This window comes from Elephantulus edwardii, unplaced genomic scaffold, assembly GCF_000299155.1.
Source record: "Elephantulus edwardii isolate Elephantulus edwardi_28Jun2011 unplaced genomic scaffold, EleEdw1.0 scaffold00092, whole genome shotgun sequence".
NCBI lineage: Eukaryota > Metazoa > Chordata > Mammalia > Macroscelidea > Macroscelididae > Elephantulus > Elephantulus edwardii.
The window spans coordinates 11,743,508-11,763,738 of NW_006399842.1; the positions used below are offsets into that span (position 1 = coordinate 11,743,508).

The window sequence follows — 20,231 nt, forward strand, 5'->3', positions numbered from 1 at the left end:
GATAAACATGGGTGTGCATATATCTGCTTGCATGCCAGTTATGGTCTCTTTGGGATATATTCCCAGTAGTGGAATTGCTGGTTCAAATGGTACCTCTATTTGCAACTTTTTGAGAAAGTGCCATACCGCCTTCCATAGTGGCTGCAACATTTTACATTCCCACCAACAGTGAATAAGGGTTCCAGTTTCTCCACAACCTTGCCAGCATTTGTTGCATAATGAATATTTTTAAGAGAGTGGTCAAAACTGCCATAATTTGCCTAGACAAAAACATCCACTGATTCCACCTATGTGTTCTTCCTTCCAAGTCACTTTTTCTTAGATATTTTTCCAACCTGGAGGTATTATGACTTCTATAAACCAGGCCTCCTGTTTTTGGCTGTTTGGGTTTTGTTTTGGGCTGTTTTACGTAAGCTATCTTACCTCTTGGCTGGTCTTCATCTCTTGAACGTGGTCAGACAAGAACTGCACACAGTTTTCCAGGTCAAAGTAGACAAACCAGAGCTGGGAGGGGAGGAGACAGCATGAGACCCAGGCTCCAAGCCAGCCCTGACCTCCAAGTCTCTCCCAGAGGGCTACTCACATTTGGTTTGCTTATGAAAACTGGACTTAATACTCACTCTTACGAACCTGTTTGGCTCCTAAAAGTAAAGTTCACTGGCCGAGCAATAGGAATGGCAGGGATGCATTCATTCCTCAAGGGTGAGTTAAGAGGCTATTCCAGGAACCAATAATGGGCTGTCCAAGGTTCCAGTCTGAAGTTAGGGAGGCCTGCCTTTCTCAAGAACATTAATTTTACTTTGCTGTATACAGGGAGGCCTGCCTTTCTGAAGAACATTCATTTTATCTTGCTCTCTGGCAGGTACATTCCATTCTCTTCCCTCTCTCTCAGAGAACCAGGACATGGCTGGCTCTCATTTGTAGGGCTTGTAGGCAAATGGGTTGGTATTCAGGTCTGACAAACTATCCAACGCTGTTCCCAACGGCTATGAGTGGTCCCACCTTCCCTACAAGTCAATTAGCCTCCTAGACAGACCCAAACCCTTCCGAACAGCATGAATACCTATTTGGGACACTCGGATACAGATGGGGTGAGAGTGCAAAAACACAGTTAACGCCTGAATTGTATACTTGAAGATTGTCGAAACGGCAAATATGTTATATATGTTTTTACCACACATACAGAAAAAAAAACCAAAAAACCAACAACAGAACTTTAAAAAGCAGAGGCTCAGCTCAGAGGAGGCCCCTTCTGTTTGCTGAGATGAATGCTGAAGGAAGAGAGTGACTCGAGCATTATCTGAGCTGGGCCTCCAGCCGTGCCGCACAGGTTATGGCAGTGAGAGAGGTCTCTGGGAAGAAACCCTGAGGCAGGGAGGAAGAGAGAGGCTGCCCACAGGCATCTCATTAGCAGACTCCTGGAGACACCATGCAGGTGAACTCTGGGAGAACGTGAAGCCAGGCAGGGCACACAGTACCTGGATGACGCTCTGGCAGCCTTCCACCGTGTCCGTCACCCCCAGCAGCACCCGGTGTCTCATGAGGGCTCCGTTGGCAGCCGCCAGTCTCAGGTCCGTGTTGGTGTTGGCCTGTAAAAACAAACACTCAGTCCCATGGCCCGACCTCCAGTCTGCCAGGGATGGTGCATGATGCAGGCAGGAAAGTAACAGTAAGAATGGCAAAAGGGGACAGTGGAATTTCATGATCCTGCACAACAAGGGATCCAGAGAAAGAGAGACCCTTCCACTGAGACCCAAAGGATGTGAGACAGGTAGTGTGGGCACCTGTGAGAGTGAGCTCCCTAACCTCTCCAAACTGCAGCTTCCAGCTTGACAAAACAAAGTCAGGCTTTCAAGGAAGGGCATTCAGCCCCGGGCCTGCGGCACAAACACCTGGGCTCAACACACAGCCAGAGTCAGGTTTTCACCTTTCCTCCCCTAACTCAGCATCAAGAAACCCCATAGATTAGCACAAGGCAGGATCTGAGACCACCTTCTCCTCTTCTTGATCAGGTAACACCCATCTCCCAGAATTCCATCGGCTTTATTAACAATCTGGTTTTCAAGGAAGGAAGTCAATAATAGTAACAGTTAATACCTAGTGAGCAACTGCCTTATGACACTATGATTTGCACTTTGCATGTATTTAATCATTTCTTTCTTATAGTGACCCTGTGAGGGAGATACAGTTGTTACCATCCCACTGTATGGATGAGAAAACTGAGGCTCAGAAGACTGAAGCAATCGCTTACTCAAGGTTACAGAGTTAGCAATGGTTAAATTCGTCTGCCTCTTTACAAAATTGTTTGAGGCCCCAACTACAGAGCACACAGTAGGTGCCCACTCTTTGGAGGTCATTATCAGGAAGAAAGGGAACTAGAGGGGGTGTTTTTGAATGACTAAACACTGATAAGCACATGGGGGTCTCCAGTCTGCACCTATGAGTACAGAGTTCATGTACATGTTTATCTCTGTGCCCCCATGACCAGCATGTTACCTGGTCTCACAGAGGTCTCATAAGCACCAAACAAGGGAAGGAGAGGACAGAAGGCAGCAGAGGGACACAGTAGCCATTCTCCGATATGACTTGAGTATTCGTTATATCTACATCCATGTAGCACCTAGCAGGTGTCAGGGTTTTTGCTTGCTGTTGCCAAAGCAGAACACTTTGCTTCTTCACCCATCCCCCTCCAGTAGGACTTTCTTGCACAAGAGCTGCCACTCATTTCTTTTTTTACAAACCAAGCACAAGGGCCATCAAAGCTTCAATGGAGCCCAAGGGCAGCATGATCCTATCAGCCTCATGGCAAAGCCTGACAAAGGTCCTTTCAGAGCGATTAAGCCATAAATTTCCTACAGGCCTACTTTGTTTCATTGCGCTTCACAGATATGGTTTTGTACAATTTGAGAGTCTGAGCCAAGCAAGTCTTTGGATGTCAACAGAAAACTATGTGCCGTATATTCTAACCTCCAGGCCTGTGATCATAATCCCATTTGGGAATGATTGTCTTTGTTATGTTAATGAGGCAAGATTGGTATAGTTTATATTTTTAATCCATCTGTCTTGAAATGTAAAAGCTTAAACAAGGATAGAGTTAAGACAGATGCCAAGATGCAGGATAACTTCATGCAGAAGCTGAAGAGACAAGGACCCTTCTCCGAGCTGACAGAAAGCTTTCCCCCAGACCTGGCAGTCTCAAGTCGGATTTCTAGCCTTCTCCGGTGGCCTAGTGGTAAGAATCTGCACTGCAATCCCGAAGGCATGCAGTGTGAGTTCACCAGCTGCTCCAAGGGACGATGGACAAGCTCCTGGGTCAGTTCTGACTCAACAGTACACCATCACCACCACAACTCCAAGAGATGGCGCTCTGGTGGCCTAGTGGTAGGGAACTACACTGCCAACCTGATGGCAAGTGGTTCAAATACACCAGCTGCTCCACAGGAGAAAGATGGGCAATCTCCTCACATGCAATTATCTTGCTTCTGCAAATGCACTGAAGGGTCAGTCCCAATTGGAAGGTACACAACGACAACTGTGAGAAAGACAGCTCTGGTGGCCTAAGGGGTAAGAAGTTGTACTGCTAAATCAAGAGTGACACCTCTCTGGTGGTTCAAAACCACCAACGGCTCCATGGAACAAAGATTAACAATTTCCTCCCTAGGGGGTGACAGTCTCTGAAAACCCACTGGAGGGTCAGCTATGAGTTGGTTCTGACCTGACAGCAATTAGAAGCATTTGACTCCCCAATGACCCCTCTAAAGGTGGAGGAAGCAGTAACACTGGTAGATTTAGAAATTTGAAAATAGGCAAGGAAATAGAGTCTCTTCTAGGGACTTCAGAAAGTGACGCAGTTCTACTGACACCTTGATTTTTGCCCAGAGAGGCCTGTGTCAGACTTCTAAATCAGAGAACTGTTGGATAATAACTCTGTGTGACTTTAAGTCATGAAATCTGTGCAACACATTACAGCAGCCATAGAAAACTCATCTAGCAAGGGTACTGCTGAGAACATGGCCTGGGATCTGGGAGTCCCAGCCGTGCATTGCAACGCTGTCATTTATTAGCTGCATGACTTTGAACCTTTCTGAGCCTACATTTCCGAGCCTGTAAAAAGAGAGTAACAACTTCTAACCAAAGATTGAACGAGATAGTATATGCAAATCATAAGACAACATATGCAAAGCATTTAACAAATGATGTGCTCAGTAAGTGAGAGAAGACAGAACTCCACATTAAGCTGGGTGGGATCAATCTCCTTTCTGAGCATCATCATGAATTAGAGGACTCGGCTTTGGACGTCAGCTCTGTCACATACCAGCTACCAAACTCCCTAACCACCCCACTCACTGCCTAAAAGGTTGAGGTTGGGATTCAATGAGATATGAGTGCAAACAGAGCACAGGTCTCAGTTCATACATTGCAAAAGGGAATTACATAGCTTTCTCCCTAGCACCTAATCCCAAGCACCCTGTAGACTAGAGATGTGGGAACTAGCATCCAGAGTGCCCTGTAACTGAAAGGGAAGGAGATATATTGGCTAGAAGTGTTCTTCTCCCAGACCTTCTCTCAAACATAGCCTGCTTCCAGAAAAAAACAACCCCAGAGGTTAGACAGCAAAGATGGAGACGCACTTAATCATGCACATCATTTTCATTCCTTTAGTCACTGGGCGTATGGACCAGTGTGAATTTTTGTGCTTGGAAGAAGATAAAAGAGGAAAACTGGATTTGGAATTGTCATGCCAGTCCAGGCCCTTCTGGAGAGGGCAGCAAGGGGCTTCCCCAGTGTCTCACCTTCCTCTGGTGTCTCTCGAAGATGAGGACCAGAGTCAGGGTAAGGCTGACCGCAGCCAGCGTCACAAGCAGCACGCCCACCCAGTGGTTCCCCAGAGCGAACATCTGGCTGGTAGAGTAGATATTGGCCCACACCACCACGTAGAACACCTGCAAGAGGCCAGAGAGAGGGCACAGTCAGGAACACCAGCCTTGAATGAAGAAGCTCATCCAAGCACATGCTCTTTGGTCAGTTTTGACACCCTCCTCCTTGGATCCAGCTAGTTAATAAGGCGGTGACAGCCCAGAGCGGACACCGAGGGACCTGGAAAGGGGTCAAGTTCATGTTTATAAACAAAGTAGTGTGATTTACTATTCTAACTACTACTAATGCTCATTTCTCTGATATTAAATACGAGCCTTGTTTGGAAGAAGGAGTGGCATCCACTTCCATAATAGCTTGCCTCCAGAAACCCTATGAACCTGAAGAGAGGATGAAAGGCACCCAAGTGTCGAGGACTCTCCTTCATAGGGTCGCTATGAGTCGCCTGCGACTTGATGGAACTTAACAACATGAGCCTTGTACTGAGATTTTGTCAGAGAAATATGAGTTCAAAGCTCACACTGACCTTTCATTAGTTATGTGGATTTGGACACATTACAACGCTTCCCAGAGCCTCAGTGTCCTCAACTGTAAAATGGAGTTAATAATGCCTATTCACAGGGCTGGCATTAGGATGAACAAAGTAGCCTCTGTAACAGTTGAGCATTTATCAGAGAATTAACAACTGTTGCCTCCCATCTCCTCCCCTATTCCCTAGAAATGAGACACAAAAGTCAGGTATCCTATTTAACTGCTCTTACAAAGTAGCAGCAAACAGCAGTGATTGAGAGTACAAATACTGCACTCAGACTCTGTAGGTTCAAATCCTGGGTCTCTCTCTCTCTCTCTCTCTCTCTGTGTGTGTGTGTGTGTGTGTAAAATACACAATTAGAGCAGAAATGAACCTGTCTATTGAATAGACAGGGGACCACAGGAGAGGTCAGTGTGCAAACCACCCTCCCTCCTCACCACAGCGAAGGCCAGTCGCATTGGCCTTGAGTTGTAGATGATGTATCTTCTCACTTGGGGCTCCAGGAGGGCACTCTCGGCCAAGCTCCTGTACTGGTCAGTCGGGACCTGCTTGGCCATGGAGAGAGAGAGATTAATTAGTCAGCTGACAGAGAACCCCTCCCCACTCCCACCCCACTATCAAGCACGTCATCTCCAGCTCATATGACACTCACATGGGAGAAGGATTAGACATATTCTGTGCTACCCTGTAGGGGGTTCATTAAGGAGCCAACAGCACAGAGGGAAGTTAGAAAATGCAGCTCAGGGGAGGATGAGAATCACAGGGCAGGTGGAACCGCCGGAGATCCAGGAGGACTCCTAGGAGAAGGATCCTCACAGCAGAAACAGGACAGCCTAATGGTTAGGATGTCAATCCTGCAACCAGACTGCCCTGGGATCAAATCCAGGCGCTGCCACTCACACATTGTGTGGCCTACAACAATCAACTCCATCTCTCTATGCCTTGGCTTTCTCATCTGCAAAAAGAGGATATTAAGCATGCACCCATTACAGGGCTGGTATATACATTATATACATTAATGAGACAGTAATGTATGAGACAGTCTTTGACACAGTGCTGGTCCCGTAGGGAATATCTGACATTTTATGGTCCAATACTGTATTACTGGAGTTCTGGTGGTTTAATGGTAAGGAACTGCACTGTCAATGAAAAGATATGCAGTTCAAATCCACCAGCTCCTCCATGGGAGCGAGGAGGGAATCTCCTCCCTTCTGATTTACTGCCTCTCAAAATTCACTGGAGGGTCAGCTGTCAGCTATGGGTCACTTTCGATCAATGTTCCCCAACAACAACTGTATAACTACAAAAATGGTTAAGTACTTGTTGCTGTCAAATCGATTCTTACTCAGTGACCCATGAGAACAGAGCAGAATAGGCTCTATGGTGATTTCTTGACAAAAATCTTTATGGGAGCAGATTTCCAAGCCTTTTCCCTTGTGAAGCGGTTAGTAGGTTTGAATCACCAACTTTTTGGTTAACAGTTAAATATTTAGCCATTGTGCCACCTGAGATCCTTTTGGCAACTATTAAACTCAAAACTCAATTCAATGTTGTCAAGTCAAACTGACTCACAGGGTCAACTCCAGTGGGTTTTCAGAGGCTATCAACTGCATGGAAGATTTCCCATCTTTCTCCCACAGAGTAACCAGTGGATTAGATCTGCTTGTCTTTAGGTTGGCAGTGCAACGCTTTGCCCACTAGGGCACCAGAGCTCCCCCATGTCAACTTTCCATTACAGTCCACATGCTGAATGTCTGTCTTCCTACTCAAACAGGCAGGAAAGATATCAGTATAAAGGCCCAAGAAAGCTTACTTCCTAAGAAAAGAGAATTTAATCATTAAATGCCATTTAGAACATGGCAGAATATACAAATCATTCACTGGCTAAGAAAACAGAGTCAGCAGAACAGTGAGCAATATTCTTCCGCAAACAGACTGAAAGAAACATGAACAGATAGCCCAACTAGTGTGTCGGTGTGATGTTGTTCCTCCTTGTGCTGTTAGGTGTCGTCAAGTAGGACTCATAGCAACACTATGAACAGCACATCTGAACCCTGGCCTAGCCCCTGCCATCCTCATCATTAATGACGCATTGCTGTAGTTACTGTGTCAATGACCTTTCCAAGCATGATGTTCCTCTCAAATGAGTGGCCTCTCCCAACACAGTCCAATGTATATGAGATGAAGCTTTGTTATTTTTGCCTCCAACAAGCATTCGAACTGCACTTTGTCTGACACATATTTGTTTGTTCTTTTGGCCATCCATGGGATATCCCGTACTCTTCTCCAACTTCAAAGCTCAAAAGCATCAATTCTTCTGTCATCTTTAGTCTTTGCCCAGCTCTCAGATGCATAGCAAGTGATTTAAAAAACTATGACCTGAATCAGGCACACCTTAGTCTTCAAGTTGGCATCATTTCTCCTCAGTAATTTGGAAAGGTCCCTGATAGCAGACTTGCCCAGTGGAATATGTTTCCTGATTTTGTCACTGATGGTACCAAGGATATTGATTCTGGATTAACTAAGATACAATTATTGACAATTTCAAGCTTTTCTCCATCTATCATGATGCTTCCTATTGGTTCAGTGGTGAAAACTTTTGTTTTCTTGAGTTGATTTGTACTTCATATTGTCAATATGGAGCATTTTCCTTTATTGATGCTAAAATTGTTTTTTAAATGCAAGTATATGTCAAAGGCGATGAGGATCAGGTTCCAGACCATCACAATAAAGTAAACAGAACATGGCAATAAAGGGAATTATACAAAATTTGGGGTTTTCTGGTACATACACGTGACACTATTTACAATATACCTGAACCCTGTCCTATCCTGTGCCATCCTCACCATCTGTCATACTTGAGGCCAATGCTGCAATCACTTCGTCAATCCATCTCAAGGGTCTTCCTCTTTTTCGCTTATCCTCCACCTCCCAAGCATGATATTCCTTTCCAAGGAATAGCTTCGCCTAACAACATTCTCAGAGTCAGTGAGATGAAGCTTCACCATCCTTGCCTCCAAGGAGAACTCCGGCTGTACTTTCTCTAAGACATATATGTTTATTCATTTTGAATTCTCTGAGATAATCAATACTCTTCTCCAACACATATTTCAAAGGCGTCGGTTCTTCTCTGTCATGCTTATTCACTGTCTAGCTTTCAGAAGGACAACAAGTAATTGACAAGATCATGACCTGAATAAGGCACACAAACTGATACCATTGCCCCTCAGCAATTTAGAGAAGTTCCTGAGAGTGGAGTTGCCCAGAGCAATACGTCTCCTGATCCCGAATGCTAGCACCAAGGGTATAAACTATGGATTCAAGTAAAATGAAGACACTGACAGTTTCAATCTTTTCTCCCTCTATCATGATGTAGCCTTTTGGCCCTGCAGTGATGATTTTTGTCTCCTTGATGCTGAGATGTAATTCATATGGAAGACTGTGATCTTTGATCTTCTGTAACAAGCACTTCACGTTCTTTTCAGCAAGCAAGGCTGTGTCATCTGCATAACACAGATTGTTGATAAGTCATCCTCCGATCCAAAATGTGATACAGGGACACGAAGTGAGCATCTGCAGTCAGAAAAACGACACTGACAGACTTGCCATAAACCTTTCATTTGTAAAAACGCAGCATTGGGGAAGCACAAAAAAGGTGAAACACAATGAAACAAAGCACGCCTGTTAATCAATTTGGGGATTTTTGGCTTGTGTTTAATAGAACAAATTAGAATTTGTTTCAACAAAATTAGCTCTTCAAAATGTCAAAGACGAAGGTTAGCATTCTCTGTTATTGAAGAAAACTCCCAAAGGTAAGGAATGATTTGTGAATGCCACCAGGCTAGGTCTGGCCATGGTGTATTATATTAAGAATGTAGTGAATGAATAACCAATATGATTTGTAAACTTTCACGCAAATAAAACAGAAAAAAATAATTTTTAAAAAGCACAGTGACTTCTGGCTGTGCGCCTGGGAGGACCAACTCTCATTATGCTCCAATTTCCCTTCTATTCCCTTTAATTTATTTTGTTGATGCTGAGATTATACATAGCAAAATATATACCAATTCAACAGCTTCTACACATCCAATTCAATGACACTGATTACAGTCTTAAGAGTTATGAAGCCATTTGCACCCTCCTTTTCTGAGCTATTCCTCCTGCATTAACACAAACTCATTGCCCCCTAAGGTTGCAATTCACTTTTAAAGAAGCAAATTCTAAAATCTCCAGGGTAAAATTAACAATGTATCTTCCCCATCAGTAATTAATCCTCCCCGACAAGGAAAAGATAAATCATGTTGGGGGCTTAGGAAAGAGCGAAAAACCACACCTAGGAGACTTAACCACAGCAACTGCAATGGTTTATTAAGTATTTACTGTCTGCCAAAGACAGCCCAAGAGCACTGCAGGCTTCGTTCCATTGAATATTCACAGAAAACCTTATATAAGAGGTATTCATAGTGTCCTCATTTTACAGATGACAAATTGTAAGAAATATTTTGTGAGTAACTGGACTGATTGGTGGCTAACAGGAAGGAGAAAAATGAAATGAAAGAAAAGGGGGGGAGGAGAAAAAAGTAGGGCCTCACTCACCTGAATGCCCCAGGTCTGCAGCTGCTCTTCTGCAGCCCCCAGATCAAAGGAGATGGGTGCACAGGTGTTGTCGATCCGGAGCACCGTGAGGACCTGACCATTGTAAAGCTCTGAAAGATGAATAGTGGTCAGTTATCACTACTGAACATTCTGACCAAGGACTCTAGCATGGAACATTAATCATGATAGGTGGAGAAAAGACTGAAGTTAAGAATTTCACTTAACTTGCATCCACAATCAACATTCATAGTGACAGCAGTCAAGAAATTGAAGGCAGGCTACCCTGGGAAAAGCTGCTGTCAAGGACCTCTACAAGCTGCTAACGAGGAAGAATGTTAGTTTCTGGACTACAGTGCCCCTTATCCAAGCCATGGTATTTTAGCTTACTACGCAGCTAAAAGTTGGAAAATTAATATGGATGACTGATGAAGACTAGGTGTCTTTGAACTGTAGTGTTGATGAAGACTACTGACTATACCATGGACTGCCAAAAATCAAACAAAATCCTTCTCCGAAGAAATGCTATCAGGGTGGCTCCTTACAGGAAGGGTGGCGAAACTTGGTTTCATATACTTTTGGCACACTGTCAGGGGGAACAAGTTCTTGGAAAAAGACATGACGCTGGGAAAGGCAGAGGGTCAGTCAACAAGATGGACTGACATAGTGACTGCAACAGTGGCCCAAGCGTGTGAGTGGCCGTGTGGGAGGCACAGGGTAGAACAAGGTTCAGATCTGTTGTTCATAGGAGCATATGGCTTGTAGTCATCACAACAGCAATCAAAAAGGGGGAAAGGAAGAACAGAATTTCAAATTCTCATGGAATCCAGACTCTCTGGAGTCATGGAGGGTGGATAAACCCCAGGAGCTACTGCCATGAGGCAATCATTATAACCAAGGCCAAAAATATCTCCAGAAGTGAAGTTTTCGTGAAACCAAATGGCAGTTTAGCTTTCTAGTAAAGAATAGCTTATTAGTAAAGGAAGTCTGCCTTAGCTTTGTGCTCTTATACGATCCATCTATAAAAAGGATCACACACACTAATAACAGCAATTCAAAAGGCTGGATAAGAACTTTAACAAGGGCCTCCCCTCCATATTTCAAAGAGAGAGGTCCGTCCCTTTGGGGATATAACTTTCTAATAAACTTATCTTTACCATTTAAAAAAAAACAAACCCACCTAACAAGGAGTGAGTTTATCATGCCAGAACAACTCAGGAGGATAAGAATGATTACACTATGCAAAGAAAGTAACCAGCATCACTGAGTTATATTGAGAAAATTGGTACAAGTTAAATAAACTATTTAAAAAGAAGACGACCAAAAGCATCATCTGGCTCAGTGACAAATATTTGTGACCTCCTCCCCCCATTTTCAAAGGCAGCTGTGTTGTACCTCAGATTTTCTTTCTACAAGATGCCTCTCCCTCTGACCCTGACTCTTCTTCCTCTTTCTGGCACTTCTGAAGAAGCTCTGTGATTACATGAGTGTATCCAGGAGACTTTCTAACTTAAGGTCAGCTGATTAGTGACTTTAATTCCATCTGAAATGAATTCCCCTTTGCCATGAATTGGCCCAGAGCCTGATGGCATCACCCTTGCTGGATAGAACATTCTCCTGGTGAGAAAGAATATGTTGACCATCTTCTAATCTCAAAAGGAAATCCTGTAGGAAAAGTCCCACAGAAAAGAACTGGACTTGACCAGAGAGGCATAAAGAGCAAGGCCAGAACAAAGAGGCCCCTGGGGCAATGCAATTCTCTCCAAGGCAGAATTCTTCAAGTGTGAGAACTGTCCACATAAAATGTGGAAGGTAGTGAGCTCCCAATCATAAGGGAGAAACTTGATCAACTGGGGGGGGGGGCGCTATAATGGGTGTTGATTTAAATTCAGTTAAGTAACTCTTACATTCCCATTAGATTCAAAAAGTCTATGAGAGCCATAGCTGATGGCAGAAAGCAGAATAATGCCCACTTCCAGAAGAATGTTCATGTCCTAATCCCTGGACCCTATAAATTGTTACTTCACGTGGCATAAGGGAATTGACTTTAAATGGCATTAAAGTCACTACTCAGCTAAACTTCAACTAGGGAAAGTCTCCTGGATTAGCCAGTGTAATCATAAGGGTCCTTTAAAAGTGGAAGGAGGTGGAAGGGTAAGAGCAGAGGGGTGAGGGTGTTGTTGTTTGTTGTTATGTGCTGTCAAGTTGTTTGAGACTAATAGCGACCCTATGTACAACAGCCCTAAACCCTGCTCTATCCTGTGCCAATCGCATTGCCTCTGACACACCCATCCCGATTACCCCAGTCACTGAATCAATCCACCTCATAGACGGTCTTCCCCCTCCTGCGTTGTCCCTCCACCCTACCAAGCATGATGTCCAAAAACCTATGGGTGAGGGTGGGTAGAGGCGAACTCACAGGGTTATACAATTTGGTGGGTAGAGAGAGGCGAACTCACAGGGTTATACAATTTGGTGGGTAGAGAGAGGGAGTAAAGGAAAAGCGAGGGATCTGGTGGGGACCTGAAAAGACAGAGGAATGGTGGGCATAGCCAATGGTGATTAATTCTATAAAACATAATGCATTGGAATGATTGTATGGAAAAAAAACCCCAAAACCATAAATGAAGAATAGTGTGAAACACAATGTATATGAACTTTATAAGCAAACCAATATAAATTTTTTTTTTTAAAGTGGGAGACAGCAAAAGGCAAATTTTCATCATGATCAGTGGGAGATGTGACAGAAGGAAAGCCCTGAGATAGAACATGGTCAGCTTTGAAAATGGAGGAGGTCACAAGCCAAGGTATGCCGGCAGCCTCTGTTGTTATGTGCCGTCGAGTCACTTGTGACTCACAACGACCCTATGTACAACAGCTCTAAACCCTGCTCTATCCTGTGCCAATCGCCCTGCCTCTGACACACCCATCCTGATTATCCCAGTCACTGAATCAATCCATCTCATAGAGGGTCTTCCCCTCCTCTGCTGTTCCTCCACCCTCCCAAGCATGATGTCCCTCTCCAAGGACCTGTCCCTCCTTACGACATGTCCAAAGTATGTCAGATGAAGCCCCAGAATCCTTGCCTCCAAGGAGTAGCCTGGTTTAACCCTCTCCAGGATGAATCTGTTTGTTTTCTTGGCAGTCCATGGTACATTCAATACTCTTCTCCAGCACCACAGCTCAAAGGCAGCCTCTAGAAGCTGGAAAAGGAAGGAATCTCCCTGAGAGCCACCTAAAAGGAACAGTCCTGCTGACACCTTGCTTTCAGGCCACTTCTATAATAAATGTATATTGTTTTAAGCTTCTATGTTTGTTGTAATCTGTTACAGCAGCCACAAAAAAGGAGTTGTTGTTGCTGCTAAGTGCCATCAAGTTGAGTACGACTCTCAGTGACTCTATGAACCACACATGTGAATCGTGTCCTATCCTGTGTCATCTTCACCACCTCTGACACACGAGAGCCCACTGCTGCAGAGACTACATCAGTCATCTCATAGAGGGTCTTCCCCTCCTTCCCCTATTTCACTGACCCTCCTATCATTACATCCCTCTCTAAGGAACAGCTTCTCCTAGAAACATGTCCAAAGTACGTGAGATGACACTTCGCCAAATACTTTCCAGGTATGCCTGCAATGCAACATTTCAGAAGCCTAAGGTCAACTCAGTGCTTATTTTACAAAAAATACCCACCACAGGCTGACCACAAATGTGGCCAACACTCTGGTCTGATGAAGGCAAAATCCTTTACAGAGTCTCTGCTTGTCTCTCAAGCTCTGAGCGCCTGGACTCCTGGCACTAGCCGCTCTCTGTGCCTCTCGCTGGGTGAAGAACAGACCACAACATGGAATGAGGAAGTTTGGTCTAAAGTGAAAGCTCCGGGCTGAAATTCCCTCCTGCCCAGAGAAAAGGGCAACAGAATGAAGACAAATCCACCTTACATTCTAAGTAAGCCAGTGGACCAAATGTGCAAGACCTGTGATGCAGGAACCTGTGAGCCACCAGCAGCAGCTAGGGTCCTCACGGAGGCGGTTCCTACCTTGAAATTTTAGGAGCCCTGTGTTCTTCCATCAGACTATTTGGGCACATTCTCTGTGGCCATTCTGAGAACATGGACTAAAGGGATTAGACCATATATACGTTAACTATTGACTAGAGTTCCTGTTACCTCAGAGCCCAACTCGAAGCCAATACCTGAGTCTCCTAAGACAAATGATTACCTGTACTTTCACAGGAAATAGAAGGAAAATATGTTACCTTGCAAGACAAAGGGGAATATATTTCTAACAGATTTAAGGTCACTAATCGGCTGATCGTTAAAATGAGTAGAGTGCCCTGGATTAGCTCATCGGATAAGCTTTTCTCACCCAGTCCACCACTGAGTCCTGCCAACTAAGTTTCCAAACTACCTCCAAACTCTACGCACCTCTCTGTATCTTCAACACAACCCTCGAATAAACTCCCATCATTGTTCCCTTCTACTCCTGCAGGAGCTTCCTAACTGGCTTCTCCAAACCTCCTCTTCCATTCTGTATGGAATGTCCACATGACAACCAGAGATCCTCTTCAAAAGCAAATCCAATGATACCAGTTACCAGAATAAAATCTGCAATCGCTTTTGAAGATTTATCTGATGAAAGTCAACCTCTGTACCATGCTCTTCCAGGCCCTTAAGAATCAGCTTCCTCCTAACTCATCTGAACCCCTCTGCCTTCTTCTATGTCTTGCCAAACAAGCTTCCCATGGGCCTTCACGTGTCCTGTTCTCTCATCCACTGGATGTACTCTTCACTCTCTCTAGAACATATTCCCCTAATTTTACCCAGTTAAATGTTATTCATAATTTTATCTCAGCTCATTAATCACCTCTCCTGGGAAGCCTTCCCTGATTTCTTCAACTTTTAACAGAAAAAAAACAAACAAAAACCAAACAGAAACCCAAATGTCCTGACCCACGCATAACTCTCTGCTTTTCTCGTTTATAAACATCAAAGAAGAACACAAACCCTGTTTGTACTCTTGGGGTTTCTGGTTGTTGGTTTTTTAATACCCCAAAGTATCAGTGATGATCTCAAAAGTACCAAGAACTCTATTCCCTGCCAAAAAGAACCTTATTTTCTTCCTCTTTTTTTGCTTCTCTGCAAGAGAGGGAGAAGTCTAGAGGCGAGGGGATGATGTGGAAAACAGAAGTTAAATAGCTCTGAGGTTCAAATTGTAGTTCCGTCTCTCACTAACAAGGTAACCTTAAGCAAACGACCCAAACTGTTAAGACTGTCTTCCTACATAAAATCATCCTATCCACTGTGGACAACTTTCTCCTTCACAAATGATCATCGGTGTTACTGTTGCTCTTATGGTGGATACTGAGTCAGAGCCCAGCCCTTGACAACCCAGGTGCAAAGGAAGAAAACACTCCTGCACCGTCCTCATGAGCAGTCATGCATCAGACATGTGATCCAGGGGGGTTATAGTCCCTGATTTTTCAGAAGGAGACTGCCAGGCCTTTCTTCCTAGTGGAAGTTCTGCTCAAGTTTGTTCAGTATCGTTATAGTACACATGCCTTCACTGGCAGATGGGTGATAACTTTTGCCAAGAAGTGCACTGGCTGGGAATAGAACTCAGAACACTCTCATATAAGGTGAGAATTCTACCACTGAACTACTAATGTCTCATCCCAATCAAACTAAATTAGAAGGAGATAGGGGGTAAAAAAAGGAAAGGATAAAAATATGCTTGGAACAGAACAGACACTGAATATCCAGCCACTATTGCTACACTATAAGGATAAACTTGTCGGGACTAAGATGTTACAATAAAGTAACACTGATTTGTGTGCCTTGACCTTTCTGTGCTTTCTACCAAGAAAAAAAAAATTAAAATAGCTCTTAAAAATATAATACAAACAAAGGAAACAAATAAAAACAGAGGGGGGGAATGAAGCAGAATAAGAATGATGGGAACTAACAACAAACTCCACGCCTTGAGCTATCCTAGGTGCCAGGCACTGTGCTAAGGGCCTTCATGGCCATTTCTTTCGGTCCTTCGGCAGTCCTGAAAGTTGGGCACCATGATCATGGAAGAGGAAACGGAGCTTCCAAAACGACAAGGGTGGAAGCCAGTCAGGAGAAGGGGCTAGCGGGGAGGCATCACACAAAGTGCAGGCAGCGCAGACAGGCAGCCTCAGCCACGCTCTCTGCCATCGGCTCAACTGTGCACCTGAACCATCGGGACATGTGGACAGGACCTTGTTTAGAAATATGGCACATGAAGGTGTTGTCAAGGAATCTAACAGAAGGCCGACCAAGTAGAGTGGGTCCTAATCTATTCTTGGTGACATCTTCATAAAAAGAGGGGATGCAGAGAAAGAGCTTCTGCACACACTTTTCAGTCCGTGGAACACATCTCCATTGCCCTACCGTCACCCAGTTACATCCTACTCATCACTGGATCTCAGCTCAGATGGGTGGTTTTAATAAACAGCTACTTATTTCCTCACAGTTCAGAAGGTTAAGGGGCAGGTTCTGCTCTGGGCTTTCTTTCACTGGTGACCTCCATGGAGCCTCTCTCTTTGCCCTCATTCGTGCTTGCCTCCCTCTGTCTCATCTGCTCTTTCTCCATCTCACAGACTAGTGGGTCTCAGGGTCACCATACACAGAACAAATGTAGTTATGCACAGATACTTCTACAACGAGGACTTCTTAGGGCTCCCAGGAGCGGGGAGGGACAGGAAAGGACTGTCCCCTGGAGACTTCAGAAGGGGTATGCGGAGAAGTTGATTTGGTCTCTTAGTCTCTCAAATTAAGAGAAAATAAATACCTGTTCTCATAAAGCATTCACTTGGTGGTATTTTTCTATGGGAGTCCTAGAAGCTAGTATACGCCCTACTTCACCATATTACATAGAAAAGCCAGCCTGATGTAAACTTCAGGAACGGAGCTTACTACCCTGGCCTGGCTCTTCGCCTGCTGAAAAATGTGTCTGCCCAAGCAAACGGTTTCTTTCACTCTGTCTTTGTTTGCCTTTCCAGCCATGAATTCCTGTATTCTTGGCAACAGTGTCCCTCCCCTCTTCCTTAAAGACAGTGTACCAAGTCTTCCACTTAGAAACATTTGTTTTCACACCTAGGGTCATAAAAAAATCCTAATAGCTAGAAAGAATCCAGGGTGTAGGAGCTAGCAATCTCCTGTAAAAGAGCAAGAAATAGCTTGCCAAAACCAGTACAGCAATGTCTTTCAAGTTCTGAAGGAAAATTATTTCATTCCATTTCAACATTAGCATTTATTGTACATAGAAACTGCTCTGCTAATTAACAGAAGTAATTTTAAAAAAAAAAGCTTTGCTTTTAAGTAGTCAGTGTGCAACTACTTTAGGTAACCAGCCACAATTCTGTGAATTCCTTTCACCTACATCACAAAGCACTCATACATTTTACTCATAAAAATACTGAGTATCCACATCCTGTGCTAGATATTGCAGACAGAGAGAAATAAGACTAGTCCAGAGTCCCTGAACGGTATGACATATTTAGTGGGAAAGGTACAATGTTTGACACTATACTGCTTGTAATTATTTCAGAACAGGTCTTAAGAGCTGTGGGGAAAAGCAGGGTTTTATCAGAGGAACCTGACTTCAACTCAGTATAGAAAAATGAGTTCCTTTATGTGGTCTTTTGTCTTAGTTCTGTGAAGTAACAGCTTGAGAGATTTTTGCCCTAAGCCCTGAGGAATGACCTCTGCCCTACTTTTCTACTTCATACATTTGATTGCTTTTGTCCAGGCTGACTGACATTTCATTGGTAAGAGGGGGTCCTAGAGAAGGCCTCTCCTGGGGCACAGAGGTGGGGTGCCACTTAGGAGGCCCGTACGATCAAGAAGAGCTGAGAACTATCATGCACAAAAGAAGGGTGTCTGCCTGCATACTTCCTGATCATAATGCTAGGTTGTTCTTACTAGGTTATCACCTTGTTCTGCAAACCACTAAACTCTAAGTATCTCATTTCTTCGTGGTCACTGTGATGGATTATCAGACATGTAGAGGGCCATGAGATCTCGCTCCAGTGACTTAGTGGTAAGGAGTTGCACTACCAATTCAGGGCAGGTGGTTCAAATCCACCAGCTGCTCCATGACAGAAGGACAGGCAATCTCCTCCCATGCAATTTACTGCCTCTGAAAACCCACTAGAGGGTCAGCTGTAAGTCGGTTCTGACTCAGAGGTAGACAACAACAGTAAGAGCAGATTGTTGTATGAAGATGAGAGGGACAGCGAGGGTTGGAACTGGGTTAAAAAAAAAGCGTCCCTTTACATCAATACCCCTGTTCAGCATGAAGAAGCCAGAGAGTCTGTACTCCATTCCCAAATGAGAAACCCACAAGTGAATAAGACAATTTCTTTGTTAAAAAAAAAAATCACCATTGGATTATGCTCACCATTGTCCTGTCCCTTCTGGTCCCTGCTGGATCTTTCTCACTTCCTTTACCCACTCCCCCCACCCACTAATTGTGCAGCCCTGTGATTTCAACCCTACCCATCTTCACTCTTCTGCCCCCAACCCTCACCCCCTTGTATCCCTATACATGTTTTTAATAATAATAATAAACAATAAAAATAAAAACACTGGAAAGTAAAGGTATGTCTGGCCTCCACGGCATGCAGAGGTTATCAGCCTTGGGCTGATCTTAATTCACATTACTCCCCTGGAAGTTGGACAAATTCTGACAAATAATATGACGATAAATATAAAGTACTACTAGCGTTACTGCTACTAGTACTACTACTTTTTTTGCACTGGGCCAGCAAAACCAGAGTTCTCATAGAAGGGATGGATACCTAAGCTGAGCCCTGAAGGATAAATGGAAATTAAGCACGTGAAAGGAGGAACAGAGGCAGGGAAGGAGCGCACCAAGCAGAAGGTAGAGCAGGTGCAAAGGCACGATAAGGAACAGGGGTGGCAGCGGCCAGCCAGGCAGGTCACTTAAGCTGGTGGAGGATGGCTCTCGACACTAAGCCCAGTGGGAAACACTGAGGCAGAGAGCTGCACAGTCAGATGTGAATGATATACACAGGACTGTCATGGAGAGAATGGATGGAAGGAGCAGGGCTGGACAAGGTGAGGCCAGCTGGCGAGCTATAGCAGGGCTCCAAACAGCACGTGACAATGGCTTGGTCCAAGGAGATGGCGACAGAGAAAACAGAGTAGAAAGGGCAAGAATTGGGGTGACTTGGAAATGCACAGCAAAATGCCAACATTTATCTGAAGGCACTTCCAGACCCCACACCAAGCCGTCATTCTTGTGTGAGTTCGACTCTGGCTCTCAGGCTAGGTGAAAGGTCATGACCTTACCTTGTCCCCAGCCAGCAGTGCTTCCTCCAGGCAGGGCACTCCAGCCAGGGGCGGAGGTGGCCAGGGGGCTGGCTGCCCCACCAGGGTCCATCTGTGCTTCACAGGCCATGACAGTCAGCTGGGCTTCTACTTTCTTGTCTTGGAGCTACAGTTCATCCTGGGAGAGCCAACTCAGCTTCGCTTACCTTCAGAAACAGCACAAAAGAGATATTCAGGCCTAGACATGTGAAGGCTGGGCTTCTGAATCTTGAAACCAAAGTTACCTCAGAGCCAGGAAAAATTAGAGGAAGCCTTTTGGCTGACTTGGGCCTTTCTGATCACGCAGCAAGAAAATGCTCAGGCAGAGTGAGGAGGAAGTAAATCTCCCAAGAGCTTGACTGACAGTTTCTGGTCTGACAACCAGTGTGCTCTAGGACCTCCTCCGGCTCTCAGCCATGCCCAGGGGCCCACACGGAACTCGGTTGCTACTCTCTATCAACTGGAATCTCGTTTCTGATTGGGAGCACACTAGGAACCAGACAAAGGCCAAGGTGCCCTCATTAAGAAAGACTGGCTTACACAAGAAGTCTCAAATAATTTTTTAATAATATAATATACAAAGGGGCAAAAAGGCACAACTGTGAAAACCAGAAACACAGCTATTAAGACAGTAGAGATTAACATATAATCTGGAGTCAAAGAGGTTTCAATAAATCCCAGCTATACCATCTACTGGTTATGCAAACTTGGGCAATTAGCTCAACCTCAGAGCTTCTACTTCCTCATTTACAACCATGGTACATCCTCCATAATGTTGCTCCAAGAATCAATAGGATGATGCATATAGGAAGCACACACTATAGTATCTGAAACAAAACACACACTCCATGCACATCAACATTTGGTTCTGAG

General features: G+C 44.5%; 1 protein-coding gene across 1 annotated transcript in view; it reads right to left on the reverse strand.

Moving 5' to 3' along the window:
- LOC102870820 (chromosome unknown open reading frame, human C9orf91) overlaps nt 1-19,449 on the reverse strand; it is a 24,017-nt gene extending 4,568 nt beyond the window's left edge. The window contains exons 1-6 of the mRNA XM_006890711.1: nt 19,341-19,449; nt 10,004-10,113; nt 5,845-5,952; nt 4,794-4,943; nt 1,479-1,589; nt 424-504 (exon numbers count right to left, since the gene is read on the reverse strand). Of these exons, the coding sequence (XP_006890773.1) occupies nt 424-504; nt 1,479-1,589; nt 4,794-4,943; nt 5,845-5,952; nt 10,004-10,113; nt 19,341-19,449 (669 nt within the window). The remainder of the gene's footprint in view (nt 1-423; nt 505-1,478; nt 1,590-4,793; nt 4,944-5,844; nt 5,953-10,003; nt 10,114-19,340) is intronic.
- Between the last annotated feature and the right edge of the window lie 782 nt (nt 19,450-20,231).